Source organism: Lacerta agilis, chromosome 16 (assembly GCF_009819535.1).
Source record: "Lacerta agilis isolate rLacAgi1 chromosome 16, rLacAgi1.pri, whole genome shotgun sequence".
NCBI lineage: Eukaryota > Metazoa > Chordata > Lepidosauria > Squamata > Lacertidae > Lacerta > Lacerta agilis.
In genome coordinates, this window is record NC_046327.1 from 31,270,195 (window position 1) to 31,289,323 (window position 19,129).

The following is a 19,129-nucleotide window of genomic DNA, read 5'->3' on the forward strand; positions in this document are numbered from 1 at the left end:
AAGAGGAGGTGAGCTTCAGCTTTTAACACATGGCTGAAAAGCAGAGCTGCCTCGTTTTGAGAAAGTTCTGGAAAAAAATCAGAGCTGTTCAACATTTCTTTTTATCATGCAAGGAAAGTATTTGATCCGGTTGACCTTTTCCAACGTGACGTCCCATGAACACTTGATGCTGCTAACTGGTCATGTCCTGATTGCTTAGAGCTTTCTTCCCACACAGTAGTCAATGAGGCAAGCAGGAGTTTACAGGTAGCTGCTCGCTTTAACAAGTATCTGAACAGGAGAAGGAGAGGTGTGAAGTCAAGATGGGGCAAATCAAGCTGCTCTTAGAACATGAGAGCCCTGCTGGATCTGGCTAGCATCCTGTTCTTGCAGTAGCCAACCAGACGCCCATGGGAAAACACGCAAGCGGGACCTGAGCACAAGAGCAACTCTCTCTCCACTTACAATACCAAGCATCTGGTATTCAGAAGAATACTCTCTCCAACAGTGGAAGTGGCACATAGCCATCATGGCTTTTAGCCACTGATAGCCTTATTTCTCTCCATTGGGGTTAAGATGAGTGGTTTAATCCTGTCATGGAGCCATCTAGTGCCTCGTGGGTGAGAAATGGGCATCATACAAACTTTCTGCATGGCACCAAAGAAAGGGAGAGTAACAGACCCAGATGCGTACATATAATTGTGTATTTCGCTAGCTGTGTTCAAGAATTTCCATGGCTCACCCTTTTGGCTCCTCTTCATGCTATATATTCAGTGTGTATTGATTTAAAAAAACAACAACAACCAAGAACTGTATTTGAACGTTGGAGTAGAATCTTTTTAAATTGTTTCATTGCTTGACCATTTTTGCTCTGTTGGGAAACGTTGAGTCACGTCTGTGGAAAGGGCAAAGACACTTTAGCATCACCTTGAATCTAAATATAGCACGGGGCAGCCGGCGAGGAGGATGTTTGTGTTTAGTGTTCCAGTAAGTTCCTTCCAGATAGATGTCATCATGGAACCACCTTTGTTTAGCTGTCATGTAGCCACACCTCCACTTTCTCCTCCTGAATTCAAGTGGCTTTCCAAGTCTTTGTTACCCCAGTGAGGTGACCTGACTTCTTCAGCGGGGTGTGTGTGTGTGTGTGTGTGTGTGTGTGTGTGTGTGACCTCAGTCCCTCCAAGCCCTCTTTATCTGGCCCTTACGATTCTCTGCAGTCCACTCCTCCTCCCAAGGCTACTCTTCTCGGCCTAAACAGAACGTGACCTTGTACTGCTCAGAATACCTCTTGCCTGCTTGGATGGAGAGATGCAGATGTAGAAACCTCAAATTCTTGTGTGGCTGGACTATAGCCAACTGTACAGAGGAAAGAGTCATATATACTGCTCCACCCACCACTGGCATGTGCCCCCCCCCAAAAAAAGAACCCATGAGGTTGTTCAGGCGGGCATGTGACCTTCTGGCTGGAAAAGGCTCACCAACCTGCACTTCAGCATCATATTTTACTGTAATGTGAAGCTCTCTTTTCCAAATGACCCAGGTGTGCTTGGTCTTTTGGAAGATTGAGTTTACCCAAAGCTATGCACTGCCACTTGTTTCAGTAAACCTGGGCAGGCAGAGTTTTTTTTTTTTTTTTTTTTTACTGTTGCTGAAATGTAGGCTGGGGCTTAAAGGAGCAGCAGACCAAGTTGATCCAGGGTGCTTGAGAGGTTCTTCCAAGTCCACCCAGTTTCCATGCAGGATCTGTCGATGCTGTAGAACGGAGCTTGTCAAAATGTGCCAGACATAGCCAAAAGCTGTTTTATAGCTGTAATTAAATGAACTGGGCAGCCAAAGGCATGTCTGCACTTTGTGTTCTGGGAACGTGTGCCATCCGAATAGATCACCGCCATTAGCATTGCTAAGCAGGCACCATTTCTCAGATATCTAATGTCCACGAAGCGAAAGGCCGGACTTGCTGTTTGAAGTGGCTCGTGTGGGCTAAAGGGAGTGGCTCTGTTTGTGGTTTTCTCCTTGCAGTAGAGAGCCATCAAAACACATAATATGGACATGGGATTATGACATGTTCATTTGCCTAACTTCTGATTTGCCTTTCCTCTCCTTTGCATTAGTTACAGGTACTGAAACGGGTTCATTCTGCTTTTCAGTAATTCCAGCTAGTTGGGGAGTGGACAGCGACATATACTTGAGACATATGGACAGTTTTCACTTGATAGCCACTAGGTGGTGATGGTGCATCCCAGATTCCCATTATTTTGTATAAATTCTTCCAGAGAGGCGTGCTAAATTTGTTGTTGTTGTTTTGTTGTTGTTCTTGTTAATTTTAATTAAATTTGTATAGCGCCCTTCATTTGAAGATCACAGGGCAGTTCACAGCAAAAATACAAAATGAGAACACATTTAATCCTTATCCTCCCAACCCTTGTAAGGAGCTACTCAGGGTTGAAAGTCTGGGGCAACTTTTACAGATATATGGGCAAATTGAAAGATTAAAAAAAGGTTGGTGCAACCGAGGGGAGATCTTAGCCATGAGATAGGAATCCAGAGGCAGCAAACTTTTTGCCCAGTAGAGGAAGAGTAGTTTTTTGAACAGAAGGGAGCCATTGATGCATAGCGCAGTCCAGACATATAAACAGCAACAGTTTGGATTGCTCTTTTCTTCTCCTTTTGTTTAATAGACAAAAGCAATTTTCTGGCAGAGGCACGTTTGTATTATTGGAGAGAAGTGGATTGAATAGCTCTGCTCTTGAGAGGCTGGAGTGAGACCATTTGAAAGTCTTGATCTGGATAAGCAATCCTAGTTTCTGATTAAAAACCTGCTGAAAACAAAAATTAAAGTCTACAGCCTAGGAATTGACTGGCTGTTTCAAATCCGTATGTGTTATTGGCATTCTCTTCTCCTCTCCCTCCACCACAGTTTAATGGACCTTGTAGCAATGTTGCAGTGACTGTAAGAAGCTGCAACTGGCAGAATTCAACTAGCTCCAGATCACAGGTCGCCAATACAGTGCCTTCCAGATGTTGGACTACAACTCCCACCAGCCCTAGAACTGTCAGCTTTGTAACTTGCCCAACAACATCTGGAGGGCACCATGTTGGCCACCCCTGGTACAGGCATTCTCTCTAGCTCTAGCAACCCGGGTCTCCTGTTGGTTCCCTGGACACTTCTCCTGTGTCTCTCCCATTTCTGCGCAATCTCAGTCCTAATTCCCCCTTGGCTTCTCTTTCAACTCCATGTCTCTCCACCACTTACTATTGTTTCTTCAGGTTCCTGTCTTTTCTTTTGTCTCACTTCCTGTAGCTGTTACAGGTAGGTAGCCGTGTTGGTCTGCCATATTCAAAACAAAATAAAAAATTCCTTCCAGTAGCACCTTAGAGACCTACTAAGTTTGTTCTTGGTATGAGCTTCTGTGTACATGCACACTTCTGTGTATCTGAAGAAGTGTGCATGCATATGAAAGCTCATACCAAGAACAAACTTAGTAGGTCTCTAAGGTGCTACTGGAAGGAATTTTTTATTCTTTATTTTGTTCCTGTAGCTGCTCTGTCTCTTGACCAGCGTGCTTGGTATTCTTTTCCTCTTCCCTTCTTCCCCTCTGTCTTGCCCCAGATATCTATCATACAGCCTCCCTGAACACGAGATACGGTAAAGTTGTTCTCTGGATGGTCCTCTCTTGCTTCAGTGCCTTTTCTCCCCAGCCCTTTTCCTCAGCTCATTGCCATATGCTCTGGGGTGGCTTCTTGGTTCTTGGCATGACAAACTCCAATTCCAGACAAACGGATAGCTTGGTAGAGTGTGCTGAATTCCCTGAGCAACTGAATATTCTTCTTTTTTCACCACACCAGCTCAGTCAGTCAGTGGCGAAGACTTCACAGCCGCAAATGAAATACTGTAAAAAAAAGAAATAAAAATTGCACTAGACTCTCTTGAGTAGTTTGTTCCACTGCCAAACTACTCGTGAGTGAGCATGTCCTTTCCTAATGATTAGGACCCCTTCTCCCTGATGAAACTGCTCCTTGTGTTAAGATCTGTCTTGCAGGACCTTTTCTAGGTTTCCCATCAGAGGTGAGGAAGCAAGTCACCCAAGTCTTTTCAGTGGCGGCGGCCCAGTTTTGGAATTCTATCCCCAAGGAGGCTTGTTGTCCACCAAGTTTTGGCATCTCCCCCTTCCCCCCAGTTTTTTTTTTAGATTGGATCGTAGCTCTTTTTTTACCCTGTTCTTTGCTGGGTTATGCTGTTGGTGTGCTGCTTAGTCCATTGTTGCTGCTATTTTATTTATCACTTCTAAAGTGCTGTACAGTGATTAAAAGATAAGCTAGTATGCACCTGCAGGCTCTCAGATAGGCACAATAGATAGAAAGAAATGTGCACTGGATTTTTAAAAATAGTTCCGGATTTATATTTTGTTTTGAACCATCTCAAGAATCATGTCGATTGAAATGCTGGGTGTTGTTGTTCAGTCGTGTCCGACTCTTCGTGACCCCATGGACCAGAGCACGCCAGGCACCCCTATCCTCCACTGCCTCCCGCAGTTTGGCCAAACTCATGCCAGTCGCTTCGAGAACACTGTCCAACCATCTCATCCTCTGTCGCCCCCTTCTCCTTGGGTAGAAATGCTGGGTAGAAAATAATAATAATAATAATAATAATAATAATAATAATAATAATAATAATAATAGTAAAGTGATACCTTGGTTTACAACCATAATCTGTTCCGGAGGTCCGTTTGTAAACCAAAACAGGTTGCAGCCCAAGGCACGCTTTCACCAATGGGGCCTCCCAAAAAAAAAAAAATTTGTTCGTAAAACTTCCGGGTTTGACATGTTTGTAATCCAAAACGTATGCAGACCAAGGTACCACTGTAATTATAATATAATATAATATAATATAATATAATATAATATAATATAATATAATATAATATAATATAATATAATATAATATAATATAATATAATATAATATAATATAATATAGAAAAGTCCTGGGCAGCAAGGTCACTACAAATTCTTGTGCTCCATGGCTTCATTCCTCTCTGCAGAGGGCAGAGATGAGTGGCATCTCCTGCACTGCTCTTAAGCTGTATCCCAGAAGGATAGAAATTGGCCAGTGGTTTGCTCATGGTCTGCAGTAAGAAGGAAATGGCCCTTTTAGGTAGCTATTAATAGACTGAATTTGAGCTGCAGATCCATCATTTCTTGTGTTCTCCCCTTCCTTTGGACAGGGCCCAGTGTTAAAGTCAGTTGCTTTTTCGTCATTTAGTGCTGCTGCTGTTGAATTTCCAGAGCATCTCCCATTTCATATGTGAAAGGCCTCTCTGTGCTGCTTACTTGCAAGCCAACTAAACTCCCTAAGCAAAGAGCAAATGTGCTTGCAAGGGGAAAGCAATGCAGTGCAGCTGGTGGAAATCTGGAGCTCACTGGTTCAGTTCAGATCTCTAAGTCCTGCTCTCAGTCTGGGTTCTTCTATAAAATGGAATGAATACTAGCCAACTTGGTATTAATTTGATATCAAGCAATCAATGTTAGCACTTACCTGGCCAATTTTCAGTCACCTACGATAAGGAGTATAGACAAGCAGACAAATATAGAAGTACTGTAGTCTTTTTCTTTACATTCACTCGTATATTTGATGATGATGATGATAATAATAATAATAATAATAATAATATAATTTATTATTTGTACCCCGGCCATCTGGGCGGCTTCCAACAAATACTAAAGTACATTAAAATATCACAGATTAAAAACTTCCCTAAACAGGGCTGCCTTCAGGTATTTTCTAAATGTCAGGTAGTTGTTTATCTCTTTGACCTCTGATGGGAGGGTGTTCCACAGGGCGGGCGCCACTACCGAGAAGGCCCTCTGCCTGGTTCCCTGTAGCTTTGCTTCTTGCAGCGAGGGAACCACCAGAAGGCCCTTGGCGCTGGATCTCTGTGTCCAGGCTGAACGATGGGGGTGGAGACGCTCCTTCAGGTATACAGGACCGAGGCCGTCCTGTATAGAACGGCCTCGGTCCTGTATAGAAGTAACATCAACTTATAAGTCAACACCCGGCTTGGGCATCACATAACTAGTTAGCATGCCAGAGTCTCGTTCGTTATCGGAATTAATCAGACAAATTGCTCCACCAACTAAGAGCAGCCATGCGCCACCACCCGCAGAATCGAGAAAGAGCTATCGCTGTCAATCCTTTCTGTGTCTGAGCCAGGTGAGCTTTCCCATGTGGTTGCATGGCCATTCTTAGTTGGATGGGGTGATTTGTCTGGTTAATTCAAATAATGAACAAGACTCTGGTCTGGCATGCTTACTAGTTATGCAACCCCCGAGCCTGGTGTTCACTTACGAATTGATGCTACTTCTATCAAATACATGAGTGATTGTAAAGAAAAAGAGTACTTCTATATTTGTCTGCTTGTCTATACGCCTTATTGTGGAGCACTTGTCCTTGGTGATATATTTTTATGTGCCTTTGCATTGTGCTATTCTATCACCATCCTCTGCATTGTCTGTTCAATTTCTAGTCATGGCGCAGTTAACTGGACCCTCTAATCTAGGTTCATACTTACCGGTACTCAATAGCAGCTCAGTACACCATAACTAGTGATGAAAGGCCTTAAACTCAAGATTGTTGCTAAAATGCATCTTAATTGGTTTATTGGTGTACAGTGCTTCATGTAAGCCATATTATCTTCATACGGAAGATAATATTATTCAGAAGAAAAGAAAATAACCCTGAAACAGTACAACATGGCAATATAGAAAACATTATAAATTGCAAATTTTATAAGAATAGCATTAACAATCAGAGTTCTTCTTACCCTCCTCCTGATTTCCCCCAGACCATCTAGTTGTGAAACAGAATTTCTGATCTCCCCTAGCATGTTGGCATTCTGATATAAAGGTCAAAGTTAGCCATCCAAAGCTATGGGCCAGGATCCTGTGGCCTTCAGCTGAGCACATGAGGTATAGATAGTGAGCAGACAGAGAGAGAATGATTCCTTGAACACCTTTTACAGTATATTCAAAACAAAATAAAAAATAAAAAAATTGCTTCCAGTAGCACCTTAGAGACCAACTAAGTTTGTTCTTGGTATGAGCTTTCATGTGCATGCACACAAACTTAGTTGGTCTCTAAGGTGCTACTGGAAGGAATTTTTTTATTTTTTATTTTGTTTTGACTATGGCAGACCAACACGGCTACCTACCTGTAAGTGGAGCTTTTATATTGATCAGTAGCTGGGTCATGAGAATGGGTCAGTTTCATGACATACAGGTGAAACTCGAAAAATTAGAATATCATGGAAAAATCCATTTATGTAAGCAATTGTTTTCATTAGCTACTGGAGTTTAATATATGAGATAGACTCATGACATGCAAAGCGAGATGTGTCAAGCCTTTGCTTGTTATAATTGTGACGCTTATGGCGTGCAGCTGATGAAAACCCCAAAGTTGAAATTGTTAATTTGGGGTTCTTATCAGCTGTACGCCATAATCATCACAATTATAACAAATAAAGGCTTGACAGATCTTGCTTTGCATGTCATGAGCCTGTCTCATATATTAGTTTCAACTTTTAAGTTGAATTACTGAAAGAAATGAACCTTTCCATGATATTCTAATTTTTCGAGTTTCACCTGTACTTAGATGAACCAATGTAAGAGAGAAATCGTGGATTACCATGTGGGGGAAAGTTTTAAAAGGCAAATGGCATCCTATTTATGCTGATAGTATGACCTCGTATTTCGTCTTACTGTCATGCAAGATGCCAGGGACTCGCACATCTGCCACTGAGAATCAGCTGAACAGCTCCCAGCCGCTTCCGCTTGAGTGGCTCAGTGTTGAATCTTTCTATTCTCTTCATCCACTTTTGTCCATCATGGCTGCTGTGCAGTTTGCTGAGGTTTGCTGTAGTGGGTTGTTTACAGGCCTTGTAGGGTCCTGATTTACATCTTGCAGGATTGCTATGGGGTTAAAAAGGTAACGGTAAAGGACCCCTAACAGTTAAGTCCAGTCACGAACAACTCTGGGCTCATCTCACTTTACAAGCCGAGGGAGCCGCTGTTTGTCAGCTCCACAGACAATTTTTCCCGGTCATGTGGCCAGCATGACTAAGCTGTTTCTGGTGCAACGGAACACCGAAACCAGAGCAGCGCACGGAAACGCCGTTTACCTTCCTGCCAGAGCAGTACCTATTTATCTACTTGCACTTTCTGGGGTGCTTTCGAATTGCTAGGTTGGCAAGAGCTGGGACCGAGCAACAGGAGCTCACCCCGTCGCGGGGATTCGAACCGCCAACTTTCTGATCGGCAAGCCCAAGAGGCTCAGTGGTTTAGACCACAGCGCCACCCGAGGCCCTATGGTGTTGGACTGGTTTAATTAGCAGGGCTGGTTTAATTAAGAAGTGAACTCTGCAGAAAAGTTGGCGGGTGTTACATTTTTCATTCAATTTTGCAGCCAGGCTTACTTTCCTGTATGTCTTCCAGCTGCCCAGAAGGCCCGAGAGCAGTTTGAAGAGGTAGAGAAGTCCCTGAAAGAAATGGAGGAGTCTATCAGGTATGGCTTTGGGCTGGCAGCCACAGCCCCTCGAGGGTGAGGTGGGCTTCCCTCTGGAGGAGGGGCAGGGCGGAGAGGAACAGAATCCATGTCACTTGCAAGGGCAAGTTAAGCCCTTAGATCAGAGTTAGAGTGACCGGTTCTTCCTGGCAGGCCTTACTGGTGAGCCAAGCTTGACAGGTTGGGAAGGCCTCTCACCTTTCAGTCACAATGGCATTGGGTGATGTTTTTGCCCCCCTCCCTGTTTGAAATCAAGGCATGTGTGCAAAGGCATAACATGGGTGGAGCACGGAGCAAAGGCTTCGCTATGCATAGCACTGTTGGGACCCCCCCTTTTTTGTAGTTCAGCTTTGTCCTTACCTGCCTCGTGCCTGATGTCATATATGTGATGTCAGGCGTAGGGTATGGGGACATGGCTTGGCCAAAACAGCCTGGCATGCCAAATGGGGACGATTGATGGGCCTAATTAGCTCCGAAGGCTGGAGGTTCCCTCATCCCTGCCTTGGATGAATTCTCCTTGAGGCCTGCAATATTTCTTTCTGCTTGACACTGACCCTTCCCCATTGGCTTCCAGCAATGGCAATTTGTACCCCCTAGCCAGCTGTTGGTGTGATTTCCCCAGACGCCTAATAGTTTGGATAGGTAGTACACTTGGCTTCAGTAGTCTTTTTTTTGGGGGGGGGGGGTGATGACAGGGAGGTCCTTTCTCCTGGACCATTTTCATTGTCATGGATCTAATCTATATGGCTCCTCCTCCTCCTCCCTCTCTATCCCCTCCACCTCGCTACCCACCCCCTAAAGAAGAATGTGCCATTCTCCCTGCCCCCCACCCTTTAGTTAGGGGAGCTCAGCATGCTGGTGTTTGAGGACCCATGTGCTAAAAGCGAGGGGGGGGTGTCCATGGGAATTCTGTTGAGAACCACAAGGGTGGTTTTTAAAGAGTTCAAAGGGCTGGTTTTTAAAAATCCTATCCTTTGCCTGGTCTTTCTTGCTGCTTCTTACTTTGTTGATGCATCCTCAGCTAGGAGAGGTTACTGTTCGTTATTTTACTGTGAAGATAAGAGTGCTTTGTACAGTTTGGCTCTAGGGGTTTGGGCACTGCTTTGATGCCACTTGCCATTCAGATCGCATCCCCCCTCCCCTTTTTCCCGGTCCCAGGTGGGGGAGGGGAGAAGGATAGAAGCCAAAAATAAATTTCAAGCTGTCTCCTATTGATTGCATACATAATTATTGCCGTAATCACGCCACTCCTGAGTTCTTAGGCTGGGAGGGCTGATGCAGGGAGCAGATGGGAGACCTCAGCATGCTTAGCTTGGCTGACCTTGGTGACAGACACTTCATTTAGCTATTGGGGGAGGATATATTTTGCTGGTTTCCGCTGCCTTCTCAGTGGAAGGGGATGTACAGTGGCAGAGGCACTAAAGGGACCCTGCGGCTTGGTGATTTCTGGCCACATCTTCAGAGACTCTTCACTTACCCATTGTGGCATGGTGGTATTTTTGGACGTGCTCTATTACTTTGAATTGACTCCCGGTCTGATAAGTATTACCTGCTGTTCCTTTTTTTCTCCACTTCATCTTCGGAATGGCTATAGTCACTTGCAAGTGGTTAGAATGGAAGCAGGTTTTGTTGTGATACAGCGCATTGCTCAAGTCAACCAGCCAGTTCTTTCTGGCGAAAGGTTTTTGCACAATTTCCATGCTCTGTACCTGAGACCGTTTACCCTGTTGCTTCTGACAAATCTTCCACTAGCTTGCTTGGAAGTGCAGCAGGAGCTTCTCTTTCCGAGAGGAGTGTGCTAAAATAAATCTTATTCCACAAACTAGCTATGAAGGGCTTGTCTGAATGAACCTCTTGTTACATCTTTACTCTTGCCTATAAATATGTTGTTGTTGTTGTTTTAAAGGAAGCAGAATAAATTATACAGATTAAATCTATGAAAATGTAATTTATTCCAGGCATAGTATTGCAGCTTCCTGTGCACTGACTTTTACATCTTCTTAAGTGGAGAGTCTACAGATTTATCCCCCCCCCCAACACACACACACATCAAGGCAAGTCCCTGCAAGGACAGGCTGTGAGCTGCCCATGGGGGCGCCCTAGTCTGACCAAGACCTCTGAACAGGCTCAGGGACAATGCAGTAGCTTCTCATTTATTTATTTGCACAAATTTATATGCCGTTTAATTATAGAAGAATATGAAAGTGGTATGAATCAAGGAATACAATACAGTGGTGCCCCGCTAGACGAAAATAATTCGTTCTACGAATTTTTTCATCTAGCGGTTTTTTTCGTCTAGCGAAGCGGCAATGACAGCCGCGCTCCACTAAACAAAAAACAAAAAAAAGGACGAAAATTTTTCGTCTTGCGAAGCAGCCCCATTGACTTTTTCGTCTTGCGGGGCAGCTTCTGCTAGACGAATGCCATTCGTCTAGCGAGTTTTTCGTCTAGCGAGGCATTCGTCTAGCGGGGCACCACTGTACATCAAATACTTAAAATATAGGCACCAGTGAGTAATAAGCTGCTAAGATATATCTGGGAAAGCCTGATATTTAGTGTGTTACTGTTGCTGCTTACCCAATATCAGTGGCCAGTATCAATAGTCCTTGATGGGTAGGTCTAGGATAGCGGTGGAGAACCTGGTCCAGATGTGGGATCCCAACACCCATAGCTCTAGCCAGAGTTAGGGATGATGGGAGTTGTTGTCCAGAAACATCTGGCGGATGCCCAGATTCCTCACCCCTGACCAGCAGAGACTTTATGCCTCTGGAGCAACTTTCGGTCCAGAACTTCGAAAAGGCATAGAAGTTGCAAGCCTTGACAGCAGGCTCTTGATTTCCGGAGAGAGTGTGCAGGCAGAGCGATTAAGCTGCTTCTGTCGTGAGCTGGAGTCCTTAGAAAGTATAAAATTATGGCCACTCAGACCTAGGGTTTTTTTTCTGGGTTTGTAAGTGTGTGCCATGCCTGCAGCACTTCAGCTGGCAGGAAGGGGCTTGCATGACCAACAGTTTGTCTAAGCAACCTCCCCCAAGCCCCCCTCCCCCCCCGGTCTCCGCAGATAGGCAGCCAGCATGTCAAGGAGCTATAGGCTAGAGCCCTTCTTTCCGATATGCTGGTTTCCTCTGCTCAGGAAAGGGTGTGTTTTGCGGGGGCAGGGGGAGTTGCATGGAGGAACATTTAGTCATAGGAGCCACACACACACCCCCAGCCATCTGAAGTGATACAGCCCAAACACATGTTTATCCCCCTCAGGGAGAACTAGGCCTAAAACAGCAGGTGCAAAACAAGAGCTTTAATTGAAGCCCCTCTTCAGAATTAGCTCCACATGGGGCATTTCCCACCCAGCCATAACTCCGCTGCGCTTGCAGTGCAAACTGCCCCTCCCCACCCCAGGGAGATCTCTGGCTTGTCCCATTAGGAAGGCTTTTAAGGGGGTAGGGGTTGGAGGAAACGTGTCAGCTAAGTAAGCGGCTAATGGAAGTCTGGAGTCACAGCTGAGACCTGTTTTGTTGGTGTCATCTTTCCAAGCTCTATTTTTTTTAAAGTAATGAACGGCATCTTTCCCTTCTAAAGGAAGGAGGATGTTTCACGGTCCCTCTTATTTAGGGCTACTCCCCTCAAAGCTTCAGCATGGCCGAACAGACTTGTTCGCCTCTATCCTTAGAGTCTCACAGCCGTGAGTTGCTGCTACCCCACTTTCCCCAGGTTGCTGGTGGCGGCGGGGGCCTGTTGCAGACAGAGAAGTGGCTTAAAGCTCCGAGGCAAAGTCTGGGTTAGGACTCAAGTGCCCACCTTGGCATGTCCTGCCACAACAGACCAAAGGAGGGAGGAGAGGACAGGAGTCCTTGGAAGAAGGAAGAACGGCAGGGGTGGGGTTGAGAAGGATAGGGCTTTCCTTCTTCCTAAAAGCTATGTTGATCAGACCAGGGCAAAGTGGCTGCTAAGGCAGGTCCTTTATTAAACAAAGAGCTTTGCATCTCTCTGTGCGCATGGGAGAGAGAGGGACCCGTAATTAGGAGTAGCCTTGGTGACAGGGCGGTAACCATGGGATCCAGCCTCCCCAACCAGTCCCTTTGCTGCTCCGTGGGGTCCCCTGCTCCGTGGGGTCCCCTGGGAGGACAGGCAGATAAGGGCAAGGAACAAAGACAGCCACTTAACAAAGAGCTTGGGCAAAGGCCATTGACCCCTGACACAGGCTGGACTTGCCTTCCACCAGCGGGAGAGGGCGGAGGAGACTGATGCCAGGATAACACTTGACTCCTGGTGGTCAGTGAAGCAAAAGGGACCTGCTGCCACTCTGGCCGTCTTCTCTCAGCTCCCCGGTTTTGGCAGCTTGGGAGGAGCTGTAACTCAGGAGCGGATAACACGGCCCTCTGCCTCTTCGCTGCAGAATCTGGAAAGCTCTTGCCCACCAGGGGAGGCCATGCTTCACTTAGATGGACCGTTGAGCTGGCTCAGCAATATGGCGGCATTAGTTCCTATTGTTTTTTAAAAAATCATTTTTCATAAAAATGAGACAATTTGTGAGAAGCATGAAACGTTTTGCCATCTTTGTCTCATGCCAGTCTCCTGCTGGCCTTTCTGGGATAACGTGTGTTCTGAGATGAGGTTTCACCTCCACAGAATGCATGTATCCTGCAAAACTTTTCCTTGATTGCAACAGCTTCTTACTCTTTGTCCTTATCAACTGCACGGCCTCCCACCCCTGGAAATGCCCCTTAATGTTATGAGCCTGCTGTCTAGAAAAAGTCACCAAGAGGCTGCCAGGAGGTCTGCCTGCTTGTTTTAAATTTCTATCAATGTTTCTTGTCGCTTATGCACAACTCGGAGCAGCCTTCAAAATTTTCAGATCACAATATCCCATGTGATAAAATGTTCAGTTAAAATACAATAAACACTTACTTACTTCTCTTCTGGTCTTGGAGCCAAAGCCACATTTTTCCTCTTATGCTTTCTCCATATTTTGTTGTATATGTTAAATAGTAGGAATTTCAAAGTATGAAGACAGATTTAGTGGTCAGAAATTCTCGGCCTTTTTTTTGACTGGATTACTTTTGCCTTCTGAGCAAATATCCCTCCTGTATTTATGTTAAAATTGGCCCAGGAATATTCCAGTAACCCCCTAGCCCCATTAACCTTATTCCGTCAAATGTCCTGTTAGCCTGTGTGTAGTTTTTTTCTTTTAACAATGTCGCCTTATTCCTTCCCTCCCCCAGGAGCCTGGAGAAAGAGATCTCCTTTGATTTTGGACCTCATGGTGAATTTTCTTACCTCTACGGCCAGTGCTATGAACTCACCACTAATGAGTAGGTGCCTGTGTCCCTTGCTTGACTATTGTTTCCTCTGGGGAGTGACACTCTTCTCTCTGCTCAGCTCTATGACATCTGGAGTGCTCTCTTTGAACTGTATGTCTTACAAGCCGTCACTCCAGAGGTGCCAAAAATTAGGTGGGTGGCCTGCCCACCCGCCAGGGTTAGCCTGTGGAGTGGCAGGAGATTGAAATCTTGCCAAAAGACTCTTTGCTCCTGTTCTTGACTGTAAGACTAGCATTATTATTGAAAAGGAAGCTGGGTTTTTACTAACTCAAACTGTAGCTTGGTAGTATGGCAAATTCCTCTCTAACAAGGTGGCTAGCTTTTGGCAAGCTTGCTGGGGCAACTTGGGGTGAGAAGAAAAGAACCCCCTTCAAAACTGAAGATGGAAGGCTCCAAAATTGGAGCCAGGAACTCAAAATTTAGGCAGATAAGGCTCCATCAGAATTCATTTTTTACTAGTTCTTGGGGAAGTGAGGTTCTCCACTCAGTCAGAAGAGAAGAGGTGCTATTCTTTGATCTAGATATACAATTGTACCTTGTAAGTCAAACGGAATCCATTCAGGAAGTCCGTTCGATTTCCAAAATGTTCGAAAACCAAAGCGTGGCTTCTGATTGGCTGCAGAAGCTCCTGCAGCCAATCAGAAGCCATGGAAGCCCAGTCGGACATTGGGCTTCCAAAAATGGTTTGCAATTGGAAACAGTCACTTCCGGGTTTCCGATATTCAAGAGCCAAAACATTCGAGAACTAAGCTGTTCGAAAACCAGCTTACAAATAACTGGTCTTGAATGTTCATTATAGCTTCTAAACTGGACCTTGTCTTGTGGGTCAAAGTTTGGTTTGGGTTTCAGCCCATGTCCTCCAACATTTTGAATGAAGCCTGGAATTCGGGTGCCTCTTGGCCATGATGTTGGTGATTGGGCAGGATAGCTTTGTGGTGTGAATGTTCTTAAGAGGCTTGCAATTCTTTGGACCAATGTTGGGGAACGTGACACCTTCCAGGTGGACTTCCAACTCCCATTGGGCCCAGCCAGCATTGCCCGTAGTTGGGAAATATGGGAGTTAATGGCCCAGCCCTTTAAGGCCCTTCTCCTAGTTGGGCTTCCTTTGTGCCATGGGCTGTACAGTAGGAGATGCCTTGTAGAGAGGGGACTAGGGGGCAAGCAGGACTCCTTGTAAGAAGAGTTATCATAGGCATCAGTGTTCCGCCCCACCCTGATGATTAAGCAGGAAAGTGTTGCCTTCTAAAGCTCAGGTCATAGTAAGCCAGCTAGTGCAGTATTTGCCAGCCTGATGCTGCTGCTGAGATATTTCGAACTACAATTCCCAAAAGCCTCCTCAGCCAGCACAGCCACACACCTGTAATCACCTGATGTCACCATGATGTTTCCCTTTGGAGACTTGCTTGACATCGAACAGGCCTGCAAAGAAAAAAATGTTTCTTGGCCTGCACAGTTTGATTTTTCAGTCAGGAATTTGCAATTGGAGACAATCCCAGCTGGCTTGCATTTGATAGCACATTTAAATTCCATGCTGAATGCAATCGCCACTTTGGAAGCTCCGATCAGGGACTCCTGAGTACAGCAGAATCACAGCGGGACTGGCATTTGGGGCCAAATGCACGCACTGCCTGCAGAAGAACCATTGAAAGTACACCATAAAGCTCCTGATTTTCCTGTGTAGTGGCACCGTTAACCACCCTAGACCTGGGTGGCATATGGGTTAGGAGGGAAAGGGCCACGTGGTTCAAATTAGGACACCTGGTGAACCTGATTTGATTTGGTTAGCAAGTTGGAGGTTCCCCATTTGTTCTTTACTTGATAGACCAATAAGACTTCTATTCTGGATGCCCAGTATTTTTCCTTGTAAGCAGATCATTTTTTAAAGGTTGCACAAAGTTGTATTCTGTGTGTTTTCATGGGAAGCTCATCTCGTACATTCTTAAATCTCTGTTGTTGATAGCAAAATAATCTTTCCCAATATATTTTGCCTTGGTGCCATTGTTTTAGGAGCCATGTCTAATGGTCTAATTATCGGCACTTCAAAGCATACGGCCCAGGGATCTCATGGATTTCTCTTATGCTCTTTCCCTCCTCAGATATATTTATCGCCTCTGTCCGTTCAGCAGAGTGTCTCAGAAACCCAAACACGGCGGCTCGGAGACCAGCCTTGGGTAAGAAACTCCAGTGCTCCAGGATTTGACATGTTTCATAACGGTCTGAGGTCACCACCCTGCAAAGCCCATCGCCCACCCCCTTCCCAGCTAGCTTTTATAAGCCAGGATGGGCAAGGATCAAGGAGACAGGTGGCTGGTTTCACTCGTCCAAGCAGCCTGTCCACATAAAATAATAAATATAAATAATAATAATCATTACTATCAGTATGAATAATAAAACCCTGCCCCTTAGCATCAGTCAGTGTAAGAATACCTACCCAATTAGAAAAGGGGAAGAAAACTTCATGTCTGCGGTGTGCAGTTTTTAAAATAACTTGCTGCATATTTTAACTTCCTGAAAATGGTCAGCTGCGCTGATAGGACCTCACTTGGTGGCTATATCCTTGCCCCCGAGACCAGCCAACCCTGGAGCAGATTTATCCTGTGGAGAAGTGGCTCCATCTGGTTCTAAATGTTCCCTAAGGTTATGATTAGCAGGGGCTACTTTGGGTGCTCGATGAGTTGTTGCTTCCTTTCCAGCACGTGGGCTCCTGGAGCGGTCCAGATGATAACAAATTTGGTGTCATGAAGTACGAACACGGGACAGGCTGCTGGCAAGGCCCAACCGATCCACCACAGTAAGTGATCCATGTAGTCCTGAGAGACCAGCAAGCTTGGTCGGGTGACCAGCAAGATACAGCTGCCATTTCAAGGCCCCAGCATCAGTGAAGTGGCATGTCACCCAGCTGACAGTATGCCTCCTGTCTGCAGGCTGGGAGAAGCAGTTTGGTTTCCAGCACACCCAAGTTCTGGCTCAAATGGAGGAAAAAATTCCAAACCTTTATTTTTCTACTCCCAAGTGTGCCCATTAATGTGGACTCCCTGATCCCAGTTAGTGAAGGAAACGTGGTGGGAAGAGGGCAGATCAGCAGAAGAGTTGCACTTTTAAGAAGTAAGTAGGAAGCAGAGTGGATACCTGTTGGAACATCTGAAGTTTGGGGCTGGGCTGCCAGTTTTAGCAGACCAGCCAGAGGGGGTGGGGCAGTGACTGTGGTTAAGTCATTCATTCATTCCCTTGCCTCAGTGATGTCCTAGGATTTCCCTTGGTATTTTAAAAAATAAATTAGCTTTGCTTCTCCCTCACTGCGAGAAGCAAGTTACAGGGAACCAGGAAGAGGGCCTTCTCAGTAGTGGCGCCCGCCCTGTGGAACGCCTCCCATAAGAGGTCAAGGAGATAAACAACTACCTGTCATTTAGAAAATACCTGAAGGCAGCCCTGTTTAGGGAAGTTTTTAATCTGTGACTTGTATTGTATTTTAATATTGTTGGAAGCTGCCCAGAGTGGCTGGGGAGGACCCAACAGATGAGCAGGGTATAAATTATTATTATTATTATTATTATTATTATTATTATTATTATTATTGCTACTTAATACAAAACTTAATCTCAATATCTTTTTGTTCAACATTAAGATAAAAACATGATGAAAAAGAAAAAGAGAGAGAGATAAGAAAAAGATAGGAAAAAGCTTTCAAGAGAAATAGAAAAGATACAGTTCAGAAATTAGAGGAACTTCTGATTCTTCATCTGTCTGCTATATATAGACAACAACCACTTCATCCACTCAACATAGTATTAGGATTTCCCTTGGGAAGATTTGATGGAAGAGGGATTTTTGTGCGAGTTCAGGATCAGGCTGATCTGCCTGCTTGGATCAGAGTAGGAATTCTCCCATCCCACATTGAACAGGCCCGCGACTTGCAGTGGCGGCGATTTGTCTCACCTGGCAGAAACTTGAGTTGGCTACCGTGGTTGGCTGACACTGTTGCTAGTATGTTGTAGAGCTGGTGTGGGGAACCTTTGGCCCTCCAGGTGTTGCTGAACTACAACTCATCCATGTCTGAAAGCATGGCCAATAGCCAGGTGTAAGGTTCGCGTGATGGTGCTTCACGAGTAACGGAGCAGGAGCCCAAACTGTCTTTTGGCAGTTTTATTGTGCAAACTATTTACAGTGCAGAGCTACAAAAAGCATGTCTGTCTCAGTCGCTGGCAGAATCCGGGAGTGGCCCCTTCCAGCTCCTTCCCCAGAATAATAGCTTCAGCACCCCAACAATCTCCTCCTACCCTCCTTGCGTTCACCCCTTTGCGCAATTGGGGCGCCGGAAATGGTTGTGCTTCCCCCTGCCCAGCCGAGCAAGGTGAGCGCAGGGTCTCTGCAACATCCCCAAGCGTCTCCCTGCCAGATCCCTGTTTGCCACTCCTGGCTGCTGAGGTGCTGGGCTCTTGGCAGCATCTCCAAGCCCTCCTCCTCTCCCAGCTGGCCCCTTCCCCTTCCTCCCCACTGGAGGTGTGGCTGCTTTTCTCGCTGGAAGAGGTGCTGGCTGCTCAATTGGTGTCGGGGCTCTCTGTATGCTAACCGGGCCTCCGTTCCACTCAGCGGGCCAGGTGGCAGTTCTCTGACACCAGGGATGGTGGGAATTGTAGTTCAGCAGCATCCCCAAGGAGTGACCAAAGAGATTCCCCCGTGTCCGTTGCAAAGAAATGACAGTGGGAAAGAGAGGGTTTATGCCCACTGTCAGCGGGAAGAGCGATGGGCTCCTGCACAACAGCTGCAATCCTAAGCCACAGACTCCATAGTGGGTAGCCAATGACCTGTTTTCTCTCCTACCAAGGTGAAACTTACATGTGGCAAGGAGACAGTGGTCACATCGACGGCAGAGCCCAGCCGCTGCGAGTACTTGATGGAGTTTATCACCCCAGCAGCCTGCCAGGAGCCAAAAGACCCCTCGGTCACGATGAACTCTGAGGCTTGCAGGTGAGTTCCTTTGTCAAGTCTAAAGATGACACACAGTAGCCATAGGCGCTGGCAAACGTGGAAGGAAAGCCATGTTCTAAGTTGTACAGACTAAAACTTATAGTTTGGCAGCAGTTACACATTGGAACCCCCTGCCCTGTTGACACCGGGCAGGCAGGTGTCCTTTAATCCCTTACTTTTGCTTTTAATTATTACCAAAATGTTTTTAATTGTGCTTACTGTTTTCATTGATAATTTAAATATTTCTTGTAAAATACTTAGGTTTTTTTATACAATCAAGTGGTTGTATAAATTTTGTGTACATAAGAAAG

General features: G+C 45.6%; 1 protein-coding gene across 4 annotated transcripts in view; it reads left to right on the top strand.

The window, feature by feature from the left end:
* PRKCSH (protein kinase C substrate 80K-H) overlaps positions 1-18,796 on the top strand; it is a 39,395-nt gene extending 20,599 nt beyond the window's left edge. For all 4 annotated transcript variants that reach the window (XM_033173509.1, XM_033173512.1, XM_033173511.1 and 1 more), the window contains exons 13-17: positions 8,466-8,535; positions 13,752-13,841; positions 15,947-16,021; positions 16,544-16,641; positions 18,676-18,796. In XM_033173509.1, the coding sequence (XP_033029400.1) occupies positions 8,466-8,535; positions 13,752-13,841; positions 15,947-16,021; positions 16,544-16,592 (284 nt within the window). In that variant the 3' untranslated portion in view covers positions 16,593-16,641; positions 18,676-18,796. The remainder of the gene's footprint in view (positions 1-8,465; positions 8,536-13,751; positions 13,842-15,946; positions 16,022-16,543; positions 16,642-18,675) is intronic.
* Positions 18,797-19,129: the final 333 nt, after the last annotated feature.